The sequence below is a fragment of the Agrilus planipennis genome, unplaced genomic scaffold (assembly GCF_000699045.2).
Source record: "Agrilus planipennis isolate EAB-ADULT unplaced genomic scaffold, Apla_2.0 scaffold9, whole genome shotgun sequence".
Classification (NCBI taxonomy): domain Eukaryota; kingdom Metazoa; phylum Arthropoda; class Insecta; order Coleoptera; family Buprestidae; genus Agrilus; species Agrilus planipennis.
This window is the reverse complement of record NW_020442467.1, coordinates 2,680,656-2,699,570: the sequence shown is the minus strand read 5'-3', so window position 1 is coordinate 2,699,570 and position 18,915 is coordinate 2,680,656. Positions and strand designations below refer to the sequence as shown.

Genomic DNA, 18,915 nt, shown 5'->3' with positions numbered 1-18,915 from the left:
TATATACATGGTACTTATTCAGAAAATGTAAAACAAAAATGCCTTTCAGTTTTTTAAAAATCTCTGGGAATATTACCCTATATGGTGGTAGGTATATTATAAAAACCATAAATAAGTGCGTACAAATCCTTGATACTGATTTGTTAAACAATTAAAAGACTAATAAAAATACTTTCTCAGGTGCCTATTCTTTTTCCTGGTGTCATAGCTGGTATGTCACTAAATTTTCTACAATTAAAATTAGCCCAACATGTAAACCTTTCTCCAAAAGTAGCTGCAATCCTGATAAGTGAATCTACATCACATTCGGCAGTATGAGAATTAGATACAGGTTGTCCCGTTATCCTTTGAAATACATCTTCCAATTTAAAACTTACTCTAAAAAATAGTTTTCTAATAATAATATTTAAATGTGAAATATCCCAGTAATAATCCAATATCCATCAATGATTTTAATTTTTTAAATTATAAATGTTCTTATTTAATTGGTAGGTACATTATATTTACACACGCAGAAAATGCAATCCAATTTTCTACAACGGAACCTCCAAAATTCGAATTTAGAGGGAGTAAAAATTCTGATATATTGCAAAATACAAAAAATTTCATCGCTCTTTGAGTTACTAAGGATTATAAGTATTGGATTATCTCGTTTCTACTGTGTGAAATTAAAACTTCTAAGCACAAAAGTGATTTTCTTTTATTGATAATGATCTGACCATTTTATTTAAAACTGTCTGTAATATTCGTTTACATATTAAGAATTTTACAATTTACCATCAATTGAGTACCCAGAAGTCTATTTTAAAATTATTTTTAAATTAGTATTGACTAATCATATGTTTTTAATTAACACATTAACTAATTAAGTAGTAATGAAAAATTATTTGTCGCAAATAATTCTTGATGTGTAAGTGAAGGTATAAAAAATTGACTGCTTTGAATTTATATTGATTATTAATATGAGGCTAATGATTTTTACTTTTTCTGTATTTAGTTTTTATTAAGAATAGTTTTTTTCTGGTTTTTAATATTAATAAATAAAACTAGACTTACCCAGGACTAAAAAGACGCCTTCTTATTTTGGGATTAGTAATTTCATGTTTTCTAATAAGTTTATCTCCACAGGCAGCTTTTTTATCATTTTGCTGAATTATAGAAGATTTAGGAGTAGTTTCATTTATTTGTTGTGCAGTTGATGAATTAGCTTGAGTTTCATTGTTACATATAGTTGAATTTGTAACAAAAGTTTTCTCTTCTTTAACAGCGATATTTTTTAGATTTGTTTCATGTTGTTCTAAATCTTCAACTACATTTACTATTAATTCATCAAAACCATCCTGCAATTCAAATGGAATATGTTCAGTTTTTTTTTTGTTATCTTCTGAATGAAAGAATTGTACAGCTTCTAAAAGTTAAATGTAAAGATAAAAATAAAATTCACATAAGGTAAAATAAACAGTAGTTAGTAGTTACCTAGAGAATCTACACACAATATGTCATCTGAAAGATTAATTTTAGCTTTCAGAAGTTCTGCTTTTAAAATTGGGTAATCAAATTTGTTACCATTATGAGCAACTAAACATACTGGTTTAGGATGCAAATCAATGAATTCTCTAATTAAATTTGCAGTTGATGTAGTGAATGCAGGTTGTTTTTCTAATAGATCATTAGAAAGCTTGGTAATAGTTGAAGCTGCAGGACTTACTAATTTTTGGGGATTAAAACATAAATGCAACTTATCTTGAATCCTAGGGAAAACGCCCATTTCGATGTGAATAGACTGTACAACACATAAAGTTAATTCAGTTATTTTGGTACGGTTATTCTCTTCAAACGGTAGCCCTGTTGTTTCACAGTCCATAAATACAAATGATTTTATTTTAGTTTCCATTGGGAAATTAAAAGAATATCGCTTTTGGGTAATGCAACATGAATACGATAAGGTAATTCCAAGAATAGCAAATTTGAAATTTTTAATAAGATAATGTGCTTTGTACCATTGTGGACAGTACATCATAAAGTACTTGTAGCGATGAAATTATTTAGCATGTCTCACTTAACTAAAATTATTTTCTAAAAAGTAAATTTTATTTTATAGGTATCTGGTAAAAATAAACTTTTTGTATAATTGTACCTATCAGTCTTCCTGGGTTGTATATATTTATTTGTTTTGTGTACATAACCTATAAATATAAACCGTGTATAAACTGGGTAAACAATCGAAATGATTGAATGAATTGAATCAAAAATTAAACTCATATGCCAATCGTAGATTAGGTGCCAATTTACCATCAATTTACTACAGTCAGTTTTGATTTATTCATAATCATTATTCATAATTTATTTCACATGGTGTTTTGTTCACCATAGATTGAAGATGTTTACATATGGAATATGAGTCATGATCATAGATAAGGTGGATAGGTTCATGGACATATATTAATGGACGTGCCTTAGTCGTATGTCGTTGAAATAATTTCTTGGTTCAAAAAGTGAGGGAGATAGCGTATGGTTTCGGACTAATGCTATTTCTTTCATGACACGCTTACGCACTATTGTGAGAGAGATGGGTATTGTCCGGAACTTCATTCCATCTCTTTCTTCTGTTGTACCACAATTCTGACCGCTAAGGCATGTCCTTTGTCCTATTATCTATGGGCATGTCCATTAGTAAACGTCGATGGATAGGGTCATGATCAATGATTATAATTAATTGCGATCATAATAATTATGATCGCAATCAGTGATCATAAATATTGTCAAAGTGGTTAAAGCCGTCAGGATTTTCTCCTTTCTTAATTGTCAAATATACTTGAAACCTACCTACATAATAAAGAAAAAAAAATGCAGTTTTGCAGATCTTTCTCATTAAAATCTATTTAAAAAGTCTACTTTCAAAAAACTCTTAACTTAGTAGAATATATTATTAGACATGAGGGGCTAGTTAATGAAGTATTAGTAGTTTTAGTAACAGGAGTGAAGAGAGACAGGTAGACCTAGATTAGATTACTGTTCACAAAACATTACAAATGTGGAATGCTTTAGTTTTAAGGAAATGCGAAAATTAGCTAAGGATAGGAGAGTGGAGGTGTATGTCCTAACATTCTTAGAATTGAGAGCACTGATGATAATATTTGAATTATATTATAAAAAAGCTTTTTTTTTAGTTTTTCCAGACACGGCTGGATCTTTTTGTTTAGAAAGCGATAAACAAACAAAAGGAACGTATGGCCAACTTTTAATAATGAAAACTAATAGACATTCGCTTTATTTTGGATCGTCACTTTTTCTTATCTTACAATTTTATTTTGTTACTCCGTGATAATTTGACATTTTCGTTACAATATTGTTCTTTTTGTTTAATTTTTCTTTGAATTACTCTCCTGATAAATTTTAGTATTGTAACCAAAAAAAGTGCGCAAGCGTTAATTTCCGTTTATTGCCGTTGGTGGTGCTGTGGTACTAAACCAGCAGTAGCAATACTAGCGCCAGTCGCAGAAATTTTTTAATAGATAACGAGGTAGTTTCAAACTTATCTGCTATCATCTTTGTAACGACACACTTCAGCTGTTTGCAGTTATTTTTTTTATAAGTATATATTTTCAGTGTCGTATGTCCATCCAGAACCTCCAGACATTTGGTATGTTTATTTCCGTTCCTTTTTCCCCAAGTATTATTTCAACACAAAATGGCGTACAATTTTTATTAGTATATTGCAAGTCATTCGTTTTCTGTAAAATACTATTTGTATTTGATATTGCTGACTTTCCCTTCACTTTATTTTGAAAAATTTGTTTGTTCAAATAACCTTAGTAAATTAGGAAGTATTAACGTTGCAAATGACCTCGACCTGGTTTAATTTATTTTAACCTTTTAAGACCCCTTTGCTGATGCAAATAAGGGTGCGGACGACGATGTACAAGACGGACTTGTTCATATAAGAATTCAACAGCGAAATGGTCGTAAGACATTAACCACTGTGCAGGGCCTTTCTTCAGACTATGACCTGAAAAAAATTGTTCGAGCATGTAAAAAGGTAAAATAATATCCATAGTTCTGTTAATGTTATTTTGTACTGTTTAGTTGTTAAATGTTTATGACTTTGTCATTTTTCAAACAGGAATAGTTTAGAAATTAGAAATAATTTTCTTAACATTAGAATTTGCATTCTGTTTCTTATATCAGGTTTATTTCTTGAACAAAATTAACCCGTTATTTTAATGCATGTAATATAAAATTTTACTGAATGTATCTATTTTAAAATATACATTCTTGTAATAAAAAGGTAATAAATTAGACGGTATGTATAAGTATGCATAGAAAGCATTTTTTTCATAATTAGGTCAAAATTTTGCACATAAACTGGATCATTTCATTAATTCTATGTTCTTAATGTAAGTACAAGTAATTTGACATATATTTAAAATCTGTAAAGTTAATAGAGTGCTTTACTGTCATTTACTATCAGTTACTGTTTATTATTGAAAGTGATACTATTTTATTGGCAATTAACAATCAATTGAATAGACATTTCTATTTGTTATTTTACTATCACAAGTTGTTCAAAGTTTTAATTGAAAGGGTATAGACTTTTAATCTTTCTTCAAACATATGATCATTTTTATAACTATATGTTGTTATTTGCATTACAAGTCTTCTACATAGTAGGTATACAAAATTTGAAACAATTGCTTTTTTTTCTGTTAACATTCACACCCAAACTATTTGTAAGCATTGGTTGATATGCTGGAAATGTTCTTACGTTTTGTTTCTTTTTCATTTTTATGCCTATCCAACAGCTAAGATCTTGCATTTCAAATGCTTTTGTTAGCCCTCCAATGTTTTCAAGATAGTATATGGTTTTTTCTGATTTTGTTTCATTTTTGTATTATGTCCTGATATTGGGGTCTGCTTTTCTAGTGTTTTTTTTCTATCCTAAACTAATAGTTTCCTTTCTTAATGAAACTTCTTCCCTGTAATTCAATTTCACCTCTATGTATATTCCAATTTTATTTGTTTGGTTACTTGTATTTAATATTTTGGAGTGCTGTATTTCCCATAAATTGTCTGTTCGTTTATTTTATTAGGAAATTTTCCAAGTTGCAAGTTGTAAGTTTCCTAGGAGTATCGCAGCGATATGTTTCATGCTGGCCAACATGTTTTTTCATTCTCTTCTTTCTTTTAGGCATTTAGAACGTTTTACTTCAAACCATGTTAGTTTGTTAGTTAACATAAAATCTATTTCGTTTTTTATAAAACCATTCATTTATATCCAAGTGCATTTTTTATTTGGTTTCTTCTTGTAAACACGTTTCACTATGTGCAAGTTACATTAAATTGCAAAATGCCCAAGAATATGGTTTTCATTAATTTTTCTCACTCTCTGTTGAAGTCACCCATTAAATAAACGATTTTTTTCTCTTTTGGGGTTCTCTGGTTCAGTATCTGTTCCGCTTGTCTGTGTACGAGCGTTAGCAAAGCTCTGTCAGTCGGCAGTCACGTCGACACGCGATGTATGTTCACTCGATCTAATTTTTCATGAACATGGATCGTTGTATGTTGGTGACTACAAATCTGTAATTTGCAGACAGATTCGCTATCTTAGTGCAATCATATATAATTCATGGTCAGATCTAATTTTGATTGGTATAAAGTAGGTGCTCAACTATTTATTGACCAAACAGAATAGCTCAAAACCCCAACGCCAAAACACGACATTGTAGTTGTCCAAAGCACTTTTCGGTAACAAAGTTACCTTCTTCAGGGACTGAAGTTGGGGTTTTGAGCTATTCTGTTTGTTCTACAACAAGTTTTTCCAATCTTCATATTTATTTATTGACCGTTTGGATTGCTGTTAATTCAAAAATAAATGTAGAGAGACAATTTAGTTAATTTAAGATAAAAGAATTTGTGGGATTAAGTTGGTTCGTTAGGATCTTCGGTTTGGTTACATATAATTATTTTGGTATTTTAAATTATTCCCTATTTTATTATTATGTAATTATTAGCATTTTTGTGAGTTGTCCGAGTTCAACCATGCTATTAAGACAAAAAAGACAGATGCCCAAAATAAATAAAATATGTATTCAGTTATTAGTATGTTTTGATAAATTCCCTCAAATACATAGTTTTTTTGTTGAGAGGAATCAGATACACCTGGGCTAACAAAGGCAAACTTGAATGCAAGATTTATATCTTCGCTTTACATAGTTTTTGTTATTTTATAATTGTTGATAAATATTTATTTGTCTGAATTTTTAATTGTTTTAAGGAGTTTGCATGCAATGGAACAGTAATCGAGCATCCTGAGTACGGCGAAGTGCTACAGTTGCAAGGTGACCAGCGTGAGAACATCTGCCAGTGGCTAACTAAGGCGGGCCTGGCCAAGCCGGACCAGCTGAAGGTCCATGGTTTCTAACGCCCCCCTGTATTCTCGAACAACCGCGTTTTGTCTCGTGTAATAAAACAGATCGTTTATCATTGTATTACAATTACAACCTGCTATTTATAATTAAAACGCTGCTGTTATTTGTATTATTTGTAACTGTAATTATTGCTATCTTTAATTAGTTACTAATTTTTGAGGCAAACACGTAATAATAATTGTCAAAATTTTTAATTAATTAGTCGTAGTAAAATGCAATTTGTTCCCCGGTAATATGTACTTGGGGGCCTTTGACGTTTTTAGGGAGAACTTCATAATGCAGCAACTATCTTTATCACTACTAGTTACTTGAAGAAGAATGAGAATCTGCAAGTTGGAGTAAATTGCTGCATATTTTCTTCGCTAAAATAAAAAACTGACTACCGTTATCCCATTATTACCTATGATTACGTAAAGCGTGTTTTGCGAATTGTTTTATTATGTAATTTGAAATTTTTGGGTAAAATAAATAGCACACACGTGGTAATAATAATAATAATAATAAATACCGCCACGTTAATAATACGTTGCTGTAGAATAAAGTTCTAAGTGTGCAGTCGTTGTTCAAGTTATTAGTAAACTGTGATGACGACTGCATTTTATTGTAAACTCATTTTATATTGTGCCTTTCCATAATTTCGTGTTTCTGTAGTGTTTTTGAAAGTTTTCGTTATGATGTTGACCGTATTTAGTTGTAACAGGGCTCAATTCTAATCTAATAAATAATTTGAAACTTTATGGGTATATTTCTTAACTTTTAACCTATGTAATTCTACAAAGATTGCGGAGGTTATCCCTTCTTCGCCACTTGCGGATTAGCTCCCTTACGGTTTGTTCATAAGATACGTTCGTAAATAAGGGGAAGGGAGGGTATTGTTTAGCGTGACGAGATTTGGAAAAGGGGGGTGAGGGGTCTAAGGATGTGTAACGTTTACAATTCATTAATTTTTATGTTTTTCTTAACTTGGCTGTTCATATAATTTTTCATTACTATAGAAAGTCATTGTCATTGCTATTATCAGAAGAAATCGTTCATAGGGGAGGTGGATTACCTTTTGTGACGTAATAGTTGTTAGGGGATTCACCGAAAATGTAACGAAGGGTATAAAAAAGATGAAATTCGCAGTGACGAATTTTATGGACGACCCTTTATTTTTATGGAGGGTTACTGTTTTCGCAAATAAAAACTCTATACAAGTCTAACGGAGCTTCGTGCAGCAATTAACTTTCCAAAATTTACAACGGGATATGAATCAAATCGTTTTACCTCTATTTATTCAAGTTTTATTTAAGTTGAACACTTTTTATTATAATGTTATGAAATTGATGTATCCGTACTTTCCCTAAATTAAAATGTTCAGCGAAAGTACAAACAAAAAATAAATTGACTCGCGTAAGCTGTATGATATAAATGTATCCGATTTTTGGTCTGTTATACATATAGCATATGCATACTCTTATAAGATTACAAGTTCCAATACAAAGGGCTAGTATCAGCAAGACCTAATTTCTGCCCTAAAATAGAGAATATTGTATTAATTTTACATATTCATTTACAAGTACAAAATCGGATTACGTGTCTGATAAAAAGATAGCGTTGTAAGGAAAAATGTATAAATAATCAAGGGGGCATGCAAGATTTCAATTAGGGTGTGAAAGTATGAATTAGTGATAAAGTAATTGAATTTTAAATAAAAAATAATAAAATCAAGCCCTTCAAAAATCACACGCTAAAAAAAATGATTAATTACACAAAAATTTGATTTAACGAAGCTATTAAAAAGTAGCAATAAAACAATATAGAAAATAAATAATAAAAAAATTAGTCGCTTCTGAGTTGGTTAAAAAAATGGTTAAACACTCCTTTTTGATTGAATTTTTCTACTTTTATTGATTTGCTTAATTCTTATCCACTATAGCTTCACCAAATCAAATTATTAAATGTACGTTGTCATATACAAGTTTGGTTGTAACACAGGGTGGTTCAGATAGTCGGAAAAGTCTTTAAATGAGAAGCTGCGTCACGGCCAAGATAGCATCCAAATCAGAAAGGTTTCTTTATGAAGTCTGAAAGAAAACACCTTTCTATGGACCTTACAGAGGTCGTAATATGACATCTTAGAGAAATTATTTTTCAGAGCTCAAAATTTGGAGCTATTAATGAACTCATAAATGAGAAGTCAGTTTATTAACATCTTCGTAATGGATTTTTTTCTGGCCTTTTACTGGAATAAAAATTAGAGTTCTGGAGGTTATAAATAAGGCATCAGTTATTTGACATTTTACAGTATTCTCTTTTGTTACTTCTTACTGAAATCATATTTAATTAACTGTTCAAAATGTCAAAATGAGGACGTCCCATCTGATTATATGTTAAGGAATTCTTGTAGCTTGTAGTTATTTTTATAGAAAACTGAAAATCAGGAATAATAGAATTCTTTTAAACATATTTGACGAATGCGGCATGCGCTACAGTTCTTTATCTAACGTAAAAATATATTAATTAATTGTAAGCTACTTTTTATAAGAATTTAATGAATTTATTGGATAAAGAAAGTTTTATATAAATTTAGAAAAGCGGGAATCACAGTTTGTTAATAGAAAATTACATTCTGTATTTTCAATAATTATATTTTTTCCGTATATGCATAATTGTGAATAAAAAGTGTGTTTGATACTGATAAATAATAAAAATTTTTTTACACTATATCTCTGTCATAAAGTAAGGGTCGTAACGGAAGTACTTTCGCAGATCCGGATGAGGACGCGAACTTTATTGAGGCTAAACTTGTAGATGTGAATGCGGATTATTGAAATTCTAGATATAGGGATATGGATGCGGATACTGATATTTTGTTCTTTTACGAAAACACTTAGTAGAGTTGTTGGTGTTTTTTTAATCTTTTTATTTTAATACATTTTGTGAACAACCCATTTTGTTTATGATATGATCGGTATTGTTATTGATAAATGAGAGGCATATATTCGCTTTCCCAGCATCGCGGGAGTGAAAGACAAGACAAGTGCATTTACTTTTTATTTGTTATATCTAGGAAATTTGTGGATAGTTTACCGTCCGACCTAATGTTAGCCTTTTCTCAACATTAATATCGTGTTACAAGTAAAGGTGCGAAAGGAATGGCTGGAAATTATTTTTAAGTTCGAATTTTCACCGTTAGAGGGCATAAATGCAAATAATGAACACAAACTTCATGCTATCTCGGAAAGTTAGGTGAGCTGTATATTTTAAAAAATTGGTTGAGAGCATTTATTTGTGTTCTAACATTTTCCGTAACTATAGTAAGAAGAGAGGTTGAGGTTTTTCTCAATTCTTACATTTTAATATCTCCTTTCACCTTTCGACTGATTCAATGAAGTTTTTCTTTGAACTATTTAATTCTAAATAGTTAAACTAGAGAACACGTTTATGCAGATATTACCTATTCGTAATTTTTGAAAAAAATAATTAAAAGCAACGATGCTATTCATTTAACAGTAACTTGGGCAGAACCAAGTTACCTTTATTTTAGTGAAAAAAAAATCGCAATATCTGTATGTTCTCGATTTAAACGAAAAAATGTAAAAATACCGCAGTAGGATCAAGTTATAAAAAATACCTACGAAGGAAAACAAAATAATTGAAAATTCTAACGTTGTGCTCTTATTTCTTAATCTCTTTGCAAAAAATTCCATTTACTAACACAAAATCATATATGTTGCGCATTTATTTTCAATGTTTTAAAAATGCTGCAACAATATGCGATGGAATTCCCACAAAAGACATATTTTTCTTGAGAAGTATTTTCAAGATTAGCTAGACGATTACAAGAATCTGGCAATGTACAGCCCATTTATGCAACTGTAGAACACGTACCGAAGAAAATATTATCACGTAATCAAACACCTTCCTCACTATTACTAACTTTATTTAACAATTTGCTCTTTGTAATTAACATTACTATTATTAATTCACCTTATATTTTACATCGCTTTATATCGCCTCGTAAGTCGATCACGAATTAATTGTCCTGATTCTTTTTTTCGTGAAAGAAGGGAAATCTTCAAAAGATACCCAGCCGTCCGTACGACTGGGTACTGTCGGATTTGCAACGAAGGTATCCTCGGACCTACTGACTAAAACCTCTCCATCAGGCCGTTGTAGGACCTATCAATTCAGGTCCTTTCAGCCGGTTTGTCCTTATCTCGCGGTAACTATTTATAGTTGCTGACCATCTTCTAGAATGATCCAGAACGTGACGTCTAGAAAATCTGGTCTTCTTTGTAGGTATATTTTTAAGTTTTTTTGCGTTTTTCATGTTTTATTGTTAATACTGATGTTCCTCTTGGCTTTTAAACGCGCTTCAAAATAAATTGACGTTTGAATTCGTAACTTAATTTACATCAGTAACCATTGTCAAATCCGTAACATTTGCAAATGTTGTTTTGTTTTTTCCTAAGACAACTTGATCCAACTGCGTTATTAAAATTTTAAATATTTTCTCGCTTAAATCGAAGATAGATAGAGATATCGCGATGTGGTTTTCACTAAAATGTAGGTACTTTTGGTACTGCCCAAGGGTTTGTGAAATAGTACTGCTGCATTTAATTTTTTCTAAAAATTACGAAAATATGTAACTGTTGAAGAGACGCCCTCTACTAGTTAAAATTAAACAGTCCAAAGAAAACGAAATGTGTACTGGGACTAGGGTTGCCATCCGTCCGGGTTTCTCCGGATTTGTCCTAGTTTAGAGAGCATCCGGGGAGCGTCTGGGGGGGGCTTCATTTGTAGTCCGGGTTTAAAAATTTAAAGTCTTAGTCTTGAGTCGCCCGCGACACACGCATTATTAAAACAATTTGCAACAAACTGTAAAAAGATTCTGTTTTGTTAGGTACATTTAAAATGATAATAAAAAATGACTAAATTTAATTTTAAGGTCTGAAAATAAATAAAAAGGTGATTTGTGCCATTTATAACTGTTTTTTATTACACTGACTATGTTTAAAAAAACCTGTTGACATGTCCGGGTTCTGGACTCTAAAATCCGGGGTTTTCACGCTTCTTGTCCTGGTTTCCAAATTTTAGAGATGACAATCCTAGCTGGACACATAGAAGAAGTGAAACTTAAACGAACAAGTGGAAAAACGAATCGCAACAAAATTTTTACTTCAAGTTTTACGGGCAGATTGTTAATTTAGTTGCCCTATTTAAAAATCTGCCCTTAAAAATTTTGTTGCAATTCGTTTTTCCACTTGTTTCAGTTCTAGTATGTGTCCCAGCACACATTTCGTTTTCACAGATTTACCGCAAATTATAATTTGGTTTTCAAATAGACCGCAAATAGAGGCAATGATGCCCAGCCACGTGGAGAGCAGAGGTAAGAAAACAACAGCTGAGCACAGCACACGCCGCCGGGACTCTAGCAGACTCTCCGCTCTTCGCGCGGCTGCGCCTTATATCCACCTAATACAGCCGTTGCCTCTCTCCGCCGGCGCCAGCCTCTCTCTCCCTCCGCCGCTGCCGCCTCTCTCCACGCGATATACCCCGATCTACCCCCTCCACGCAGCCGTATCAAAAACGTATAGGTCACTGCCCAACTTTTCGAGATGCATTTTACGTATCTTGTATTAAGTAACGCCCTTTAAAATTGGAACTTAATAATTACCATCTATTTCTTTTGCCACCTTTACTTGTAAAGATTTTTTCCCAAAGTTGTAGGCCTTACTTATTATCTATAGCCTTACTTACAGCTGTCGAGATACAGCCGCTCCGTGCGCTTATCCCAGTATAGTATTAGTGTAGATTAGTTTGAACTTTTTCCGAGCGATTATTTTTAAACTTTAAACATAATATTAGGCCAATACTACTTGCGGGTAATGGTGCACTTGAACCATATTAGCTACCATTAGATAAGGGTTTTATGAAAAACAGGAAAATACAATAATGTGATTTATACAATTTTAAATGTATAAAGTTACATATACGAAATGTTATTTTCTTAATAAAGATAAGGAACTTTCGTTTGACAAATTATACTTGCATTCGATTTACATTTCTTGAACAGTTTTATTAGATGATACACATAGGTACAGATAAAAATATATAAAAAATGCTTCTATTACTAAAATTGTTCGAAATTTTTAATGTCTTAATATGTCCGTTAACGAAAAAAAAAATATTATCACAACGATTTTCTTTTTGTAATTCACCTGCGCATGATCAGTGGTGCCTGTGACAATAACTATTTTTACGATTGCTCCATTTTCGTTTCGAGTTCAGTAGCGCGTTGGAACTCTGGTTGTCGTCGGTGGCGTCGATTATAACTAAATGCGCGACGCCCACAGTTGCGTAGGCCGACGCTGGTCGTCGCGTCGTCGCTTTTCGACGATCAGCTGGCTTTAGCGTCAGCCGGGATTCAACAGGTCGGCATGGTGAGTGCAAGTGAACGACAACAAAAACAATTCGAAACAAATTATTGTTAAGATTTCGGTGAAACGACAAATGCCCCAGGTCACCGCAACCCCTGTACGAGGCAAAGGCCGAGGCAAACCCCACCATCAAACAACAACAACAGCTTCCACCCCACATCAGCCTCTCATTGCATCTGACCCCCTTTCAGCCTGTTTGGACGCCAATGGTACCTATATTTGTACCGCTTTCAATCCCAGATGCTACATTATACAAAAGGTAGGGACTATAACACCTTTGTAAATGATCTAGGGAATATGCGCTCTATTTTAAAATGTTGCTTCCATATGGAAGTTACTCATATAACTTTTGTTTGTTATCTGGATGTTGCTAACACTATCTGCGTATGGGAAGTACCCACGATTATGTGGTTTCTATGTTAAAATGTATGGGTTGTTTAAAACAACGCTAAAAATCGACCATTGTTGTTTTCTGAATTCGATCGATACCTTTCGTCAGAATTGCGTACTGAGTAGCACGTGTTGGGGTTATATATTTATGTGCGGGTGGTAGATTCGCAATTATATTGATGTGTTCGAAGTTATGCGATGCAATTTTCATTTCTTAAACTGTTTTTAAACAGTAAATTATAGATGATTTAAAGAACACCGTTAATATTAAATAATAAATTTTTAAATATATGTAACTACAGAAAGTCTAATCTATTAGTTAAAGTAGCATCTGAGACCTGACACTAAATTTGAATCATGAATTTTGTCACTAACTGTAGATAGACAATACGACAATTGAAATAAAGGAAATAAAGTATGAGTTAGTATCGCTCCACATATACAGGTGATCATGGATTTTTTTTGCTAAAAATTACCTTTTGTTATGTATGTACAACTATACAAATAATGCATTTGTTTGTATTTATTGTAAAACAAAAAATACTGGTTTTTATTGTCGGTTTTTTATGTCAGTACGATTTTTCCGCTGAATATTTTTTTCTCAAGGACGTACGTATAGAACAATCGTAAGTATATATTACATACATGCATAAATAGGTACGTACTTGTATGCATGTGTTCAATAGGTATTTCATCCAGTTTTCGTTTTTACTTTTTTGTATATCGCGGCGCCTGGTTACAATCAGGTTTGCTTAAAGTTCAATAAGTAGTTGCCGTTTATACATATACATGTATACTCATATAGATATAATAGGTACTCTCTTATTACTCACATATAAGAACGCGGGTATATGTTCGGTTTATTGTTTTTGTATACGTATGCCCTGTTAATGAATAGTAAAACATAGAATATAATGCCTTTCCCCTACTGAAACAGTCGATCTACCAAAGCAGTTATTATTCAACAATTACTTTTAGTTACATACATATATTTCAATCGTGATCCGGCAAGTACACGTAGGTACTGTATTTTTTTCAACCTGTGATAATAAAAGTGCAATATGTGAAATATCGTTGTAAAAGCAAAGTTTCTTTCGCGCGAATAATACTAAAACAATTGAATCTAAACAATGGAAACACTTACTTGTTCAAACGATTGGATTTTCGTTGAAAGAGGCATGATTACTTTCCATAAAAGTAAGGTGGGCATAAGTAAAATAAAAAGATTTTAAAAATGGTTTTGATTGCAAAGACAATTTTCTATACGAATGCAAATTTACTTGCGCAAACGGCCAAACATATGTTTATTTCGTTATGTTGTTAGAGCTACTTCCGTGTATGGACTAGCTCTAAATCCTATGAAAATTTGTGTAGCGCGGTTTTTAGTGTGCTAACTGTTGAGTACCAAATATAAAAATTCCTATAATTGCTTGTAGCACCTAAGTGATTGTATTTCGACAGATAAACATTATGTGTAAGAGCAGGGTGAACTTTTATTAAAGGGAGTATACGTAGTTTACTGGTCCGAGTGGCTATCTGGCTCGAAGAAGGTTCCGAGTTCTGTTGCTGACCGGTGCAGTGTCTTTTTTTTTGTTTTAGTTAAATAAGAGTACGTCAAGGTCGCAAAATGAAGGTGTCTTGTAAAATGGGTAAAAACAAATACTTTTTACTCTTATGAAAAAATCGATATGTCGCTTAGTTTTTGTTGATAAAATGAAGTGTATACATATTAATAAAAAATAACACAAATTTACCGAATGGAGTTTGCATAGGTTAGATTAGGGTAACTGTTTCCCCCCCTCCCTAAATATTATGTATTTATATTCACCCTGTTAGTTTATATGTCGAAATGCAATGGGCATATACGAGAACTTACGGACACCTGTGGGATTTTCATGCACGGAGTAGCGCTCAATCCAGTAAAAAACGTCCCTATATACAAATTTTTATGCGACTTGCAGCTGGTCTTCGGAAGTGTATCCGAGTTTCCGAGCTACGTATTATAGTTTATGAATTTACGTAATTTAATTAAATAAGTAGAGCTGTTGTGTTTGTCTGTACTTCGAAGCGGGTTTCATTTCAGAAAGAAGTCCTTTTAATTCAATCGAATCTTTAATCCAAACCTCAAGGACGTCGCGAACACTAACTTGAAATGCCACTTTTACCTGGAAAGCTATTGCAGAAAAGTAGAAAACTATCTAGCAGTGTAATTTTGTATGTACAAAAATTACAATAGTGAAGGTTTTTTATTTTCAAATTTAAAGAGTGTAAAACTCGTATCAAAAAGAAAATAAAATTCACAGTAAAAAAATAATGTAGCTGTATAAATTGTAAAAAAGTACCTAGCTATAGATATATATGCTTATAGTCAACTTTTTTTTAATTTTATTTAATAGTTATAAACACCATATATTCCACAAGAAAGGCATACAGAACATTCAAAAACACGCAATAAACTATTATTTTTTGACTCTATATTAGGAATGTCAAGCGGTTAGGTATTTACGCCTATAATATGAGTAAATGTGATTAATAGTTAGTTGATCTTTTAAAATTATTGACTTCGAGTACATGAAGTGAAATGTCTCTTATAAACGACAAAAATAGCTATTTTGTTTGGAATGCATCAATCTTAAACTGTGTGGAGTGCTCTCACCATGTACGACTGATCAAGAGCGAAAGTAATGTTAGCTATTAAAAGTACCTAAAACCCACATATCTACCTTCATGTAGCAGCTATGCTAGACTTCCTTGTTTTACAATTAGCGGCCTATTTTATTTTTTATTTATTACGTACGTAGATTTTTAAACTCACTTTATGGGTGCATTCGACAAAAATATTTTTTTTGAGATTTGACATTCAAGGCATTCGTTTAAAAACGCATTGTAAAATGCACGAAATCTGAAAATTAACATTTTTATTTCAGGTAACTTCTGCATCGGGTTTATTAAACCCAAATGCAGACGAGTTTGAATCTAAGTCAGATACTGATATAAGCTGCGATTTACATGTTGGATGGTCTGATCGCTATAATTCGCAGAGACATCAAGAACTTGGTTGTCCATTTTCTTCAACTATTGTTAATAATGGTAAGTCAATATTTTTGTTTTGTTTGTTTTGTTATTGTTTTTTCTTTGCTTTGTGTTTTTGTCCATGTTTGTTGCGCTTATTCAAAATTTAATTAAGATTTATTGAAACAATGTTGTTCTATGTTTAATTAATAAAAGTGGCTACGACCTTTCCATGACTGGCATTTTCAAACCGGAATATTTGAAAAAGACCTCTAAAAGTTTAATATATCTGATCGTTGTAAGGCGGCAGCACCATTAACATTAGTGCGATCTCTGTCCTATTCATGGAAAACCAGTTTTCTATGGCATGTTTCTGACGACAGCCATTTTGCAAGTTTCAGTGAGATATCTATTTTAGTTTTGCAAAGTAATAAAAGCGGTAAGCATTTTTTTCCGAACGAGTATATCTACAAATTTTAGGGAAAAATAGAAGGTAACGTGAGTGTAGTGCGGCTTAATAATAACAAAAACGATATCGATTCGTTCGGTAGTTAAGTGATTAGTGCCACCCGTTAAAGACAGTTTGCTTTATGGGAGTTGTGTGATAGGCACATGTTGTTGAATAGTTTTTTTAAAAATACGGCTTCTTTTACAAAAGCAGTTTAATCGGCGATCAATTGAAACCAACCTGTCATATCTGCACATCATTGGCCATAAGTGAAACGTTGTTGTGATCTTTTACTATATTTGTCTCGTTCTGTTACATTCCTGAAGTTTTTTGGGTATCCGGTTTAAATTTAAATTTCGCACATTTTTTGTTCAGGGGGTGTTGAAGGGTGAAATATCTGTTAATTTTTTAAACGTCAACTACTTCAGGGAAGTGATTTTGTGATTGATAGTCTTTCTACGTCATGATTGTGAATGCAGAAATGGCATAGTGATTTTGAACCTATTTTTGATCTGAATTCCAATTGTAATGCACAAAATCGTGTGCAAATCGATTTAAACGATATGTCAGCCTAGTAATATAGAGTGGATATGACCTTGATGAAAATATTACACCCATCACTTTTTTAAAAATAAGGTTAGGTTGTATATTATCTTACCAAATTCCCTTTGAAACGTAAACGGTAGACGTGGTATTGGATTTTCAGAACGGCTGGTTTAGAATCCTACTTGGACTAATTTCAATTGGTACCTGAAAGTATTTTTACAAATAGAATTTATCTTTTGATTGAAATGTCAAATTAGCCAAGTGTCAAAACAGTTGTGTTGACTTAAGTATAAATGGATTGTAGCTGTGACTATAAAGTACCTTTTATGTCTTCAGGATACGTGTACATGAATGGGGATGTTGGTAAACTGCCTTCAGGGGCGGTATACACAGCCAACTCTGAAATTGCTGCCTCCACTGATAGTGTACCACAGTATGTTACTCTCAACGGGGTAGCAGAGGGAGCTGAAGGACTGAGTTCAACTCAACCTTCAGCACCATCCGATAATGGAACACAAACAAATCTACCATTACCTCAACTTAAACAAATGCTGTCTCAGCAATTGGAGTATTACTTTTCTAGGTATGTTTTAAATTTCTAATGCTTCCTTTCATTTGTCATGTTTGTGAAAATCCGCTTTATCTTATAAATTGTAAAAAATGTACTAAGCATGTTTGCTAGCTTTATAATTAAAAGTTGTTTGAGATTACACCATTTTGATATCATATCTCTCTAAAAATTCTAAACTGTAATTTCATAAACTGTTACACAGCATTATAATTGCTATTTCTTTGAGTTGACATACACAGTGTATAGATTATGAAATTTACTTAAAGCAAGTTTCTGTTGAGATTGATGAGTAGACACAGAGGTAGGGATAATTTTTTAAAGGGGATCTTTTTCTAAAATTATATCACCTGAATATGATATAATATTAGAACAGCAAAAGAAAAGTTATTGTATGATAGGTTTTTGTATTGGTAAATAAAGGTATCAACATTTCTGTATTACAATGAAATGGAAGATTATGAGTCATGAAGCTTGACAAAAACAAGGTTAAGGAATTTTATATATAATTTGTTTAAATGATTCAAGTTAATTGCACTTGATAATAGCAAATCAAACAGTATTATAAGAGATAGGCCAGTGTAAAGACCAGAAAAAAACGTCAACTGTACACTTACAGTATTTAATATTAATAGTCTTTATTAATAATAATAATAACTTTAAATTAAGTTTGCTTCACAGAAAGATAAATAATTTACATATGTATAATAGTTATAGTTAATTCGTAACATATAAACATTATACCTGACGAACTTGCAGCTTTGCAATCTGCACATAGGTCTGGATTAATTTACAAACTAAAACTTAAATGTAAACTTTTTTTTCTCTCGTCGCACATAATATTCTTTCAGATTTTTACATTATAATATTTTTAATCCATCAACTTACAATTTCCCTGTATCTTTAATATACATATTGTAATTTGCATATTTTCTTTTATATTATACACTCAACAAGGTATGAACAAGATTATCAGATACTTATAGGTTTAATCCAATTAGTCAATTTGGTTTTAATAACTTTTTTTGTATATTCTAATGCTTTTAAACTATTTGGTAAAGTATTATAAAATTTTGTGGCAATATACCGGCTATTTTA

General features: G+C 31.9%; 3 protein-coding genes across 9 annotated transcripts in view; 2 read left to right on the top strand and 1 right to left on the bottom strand.

Moving 5' to 3' along the window:
* Positions 1-6: 6 nt before the first annotated feature.
* On the bottom strand, positions 7-2,374 carry LOC108735513. Its single transcript, XM_025981228.1, has 4 exons — positions 2,138-2,374; positions 1,477-2,076; positions 1,057-1,408; positions 7-378 (listed from the first exon to the last, which is right to left on the bottom strand). Exons 2-4 carry the CDS (start codon positions 2,018-2,020, stop codon positions 177-179), a joined length of 1,098 nt encoding a protein of 365 aa, XP_025837013.1. The 5' UTR covers positions 2,021-2,076; positions 2,138-2,374; the 3' UTR covers positions 7-176.
* Positions 2,375-3,342: 968 nt separating this feature from the next.
* Positions 3,343-7,165, top strand: LOC108735527 (eukaryotic translation initiation factor eIF1). Its single transcript, XM_018467523.2, has 3 exons — positions 3,343-3,643; positions 3,882-4,039; positions 6,275-7,165. The coding sequence occupies exons 1-3, from the start codon at positions 3,616-3,618 to the stop codon at positions 6,419-6,421; spliced, it is 333 nt and encodes a 110-aa protein (XP_018323025.1). The 5' UTR covers positions 3,343-3,615; the 3' UTR covers positions 6,422-7,165.
* Positions 7,166-12,705: 5,540 nt separating this feature from the next.
* Positions 12,706-18,915, top strand: part of LOC108735526 (la-related protein CG11505) — a 26,946-nt gene continuing 20,736 nt past the window's right edge. Inside the window, exons 1-3 of one of the 7 annotated variants that reach the window (XM_018467514.2) lie at positions 12,706-13,112; positions 16,171-16,333; positions 17,586-17,832. In XM_018467514.2, the coding sequence (XP_018323016.1) occupies positions 12,927-13,112; positions 16,171-16,333; positions 17,586-17,832 (596 nt within the window). In that variant the 5' untranslated portion in view covers positions 12,706-12,926. Of the gene's footprint in view, positions 13,113-14,084; positions 14,446-16,170; positions 16,334-16,623; positions 17,450-17,585; positions 17,833-18,915 lie in introns of those variants that run through there. The other 6 variants (XM_018467515.2, XM_018467522.2, XM_018467521.2 and 3 more) reach the window with 6 other exon arrangements.